We start from the raw sequence: 1631 nt of genomic DNA, 5'->3' as shown, positions 1-1631 counted from the left end.
ATCATCGAGGCCCCAATTTTTGAAAATTAATTACCTAAGTTTATCCATATAAGCGAAGTACGTACCTAACATCATGAACACTATGAACAGTGACAACTTTCAATGGTCTATAGTTAAGAAACCAAAAATTAAAATTATTTTTAAGTAAATTTCACGTCTTTGTTTGTATCAAGAAAATTGTTACAATTATTTAGGAAACAAGAGCGCACGAAACGAAAATATGGAACTTAATTGGAGAACAAACTAGTAGTTTTCACACATGTTTCCACCCCCTGTTGCGAAACATTTCGAAAGCAGTTGCAAAATAAACAAAAATCCTCTGAATAAGCAAACATAGAAATCGACAGTGGGCGGCAACATTGAGAACCGAAAGCCCATTGGCAGCGTCTGATTGGTTGGAAAAATGGTAGGAGAATAACGTCCCCTTCTCTAGTCTGTGTTATAAAACCCTACTCAAGTTTGGAATATCTCTTAGTACAAAACGAGTATCGTGTAAGTTATGTCGCCGAGAACACAGAACACCCATTCCGATTTTTCGATTGAAGCGATTTTGGCCAAAATTCCTTCAGAAAAGGCCAAAGTTCCTGCAGATCTGAACTTAAATTTTCGCGTTTCATCGCCTGAGGGTGGTTCGATCGGTGATTGTGAAAGTGAACTCGATATTATCGGGGAGAACGGCGACTGTGACAGTTCGCCTTTAGACTGTTCGAAATCCGAACTCAAAGGCAAATCAGCCGAAAAGCCGACGTTTAGTTACAACGCCCTCATCATGATGGCGATCAGGAATTCACCAGAAAAACGACTTACCCTCAATGGAATTTACGAGTACATCATGAAGAACTTTCCGTATTACCGCAACAATAAGCAGGGCTGGCAGAACTCGATCAGGCACAACCTCAGCTTGAACAAATGTTTCGTGAAAGTGCCAAGAAGTTACGACGATCCTGGCAAAGGCAACTACTGGATGTTGGACCCTTCAGCCGATGACGTATTCATCGGGGATTCGACTGGAAAGTTGAGAAGACGATCCTCTCCAGCATCGAAAGCACGATTGGCAGCATTTAGGAGAAGTTTTTCCATGTGCAACACGTTGCCGCTGATGTCCCCACAGTTTTACCCCTTTGGGCCCTACATGGGACCTTATGTGGGAAATGGACCAGCTCCTGTTGTGCGTCCAACTCCAATCACTCAATTTCCTACCAGGTATTTTGAGAGCTCTTTGGACAGGCAAGCTATGAATATGAACTTCTTTCAGGGACCCCTAGGGTTCAATCAAATGGTTCACCGTACTGTGGCATAGTTTACCTTTTAGTTGGCTCTCATTCAACACTGTGATATTAGATCTTAAATTCCTAATCTTAAATAATTAAAAAAATCAATAAATAAGTAAAGATATATAATTTTGTTGAGCGTAACAATAAAAAATAGTTTTTTTTTGGTGTTTCTGATGATCGGTCTTTCTGCCCTTGTTTAGTACATATGTTTCTTAGCCTAGCTTATTCTAAAATTAATTCCTATTCCTAACACTCGTATAAACCAATGAGCGATAAAAAAAATTCTTGGCTTACAAAACAAACAGATCTTAGTCCTTAGTTCAGTTGAAGTTATAAGTGTTCTAGTAAAGTATCTGT

At 39.5% G+C, this 1631-nt stretch overlaps 1 protein-coding gene across 1 annotated transcript; it reads left to right on the top strand.

Annotated features, from left to right (window-relative positions):
• The first annotated feature begins 379 nt into the window (after positions 1 to 379).
• LOC109540390 (fork head domain transcription factor slp2) lies at positions 380 to 1430 on the top strand. The gene is made up of 2 exons (XM_048660574.1): positions 380 to 1203; positions 1256 to 1430. Exons 1-2 carry the CDS (start codon positions 500 to 502, stop codon positions 1263 to 1265), a joined length of 714 nt encoding a protein of 237 aa, XP_048516531.1. The 5' UTR covers positions 380 to 499; the 3' UTR covers positions 1266 to 1430.
• The last annotated feature ends 201 nt before the right edge of the window (positions 1431 to 1631 follow it).

This window comes from Dendroctonus ponderosae, unplaced genomic scaffold (assembly GCF_020466585.1).
Source record: "Dendroctonus ponderosae isolate FM_Combo_2020 unplaced genomic scaffold, Dpon_F_20191213v2 Dpon_F_20191213_1, whole genome shotgun sequence".
NCBI lineage: Eukaryota > Metazoa > Arthropoda > Insecta > Coleoptera > Curculionidae > Dendroctonus > Dendroctonus ponderosae.
Note: the sequence above shows the minus strand (reverse complement) of the source record. Positions and strands in the feature narration are given on the sequence as shown.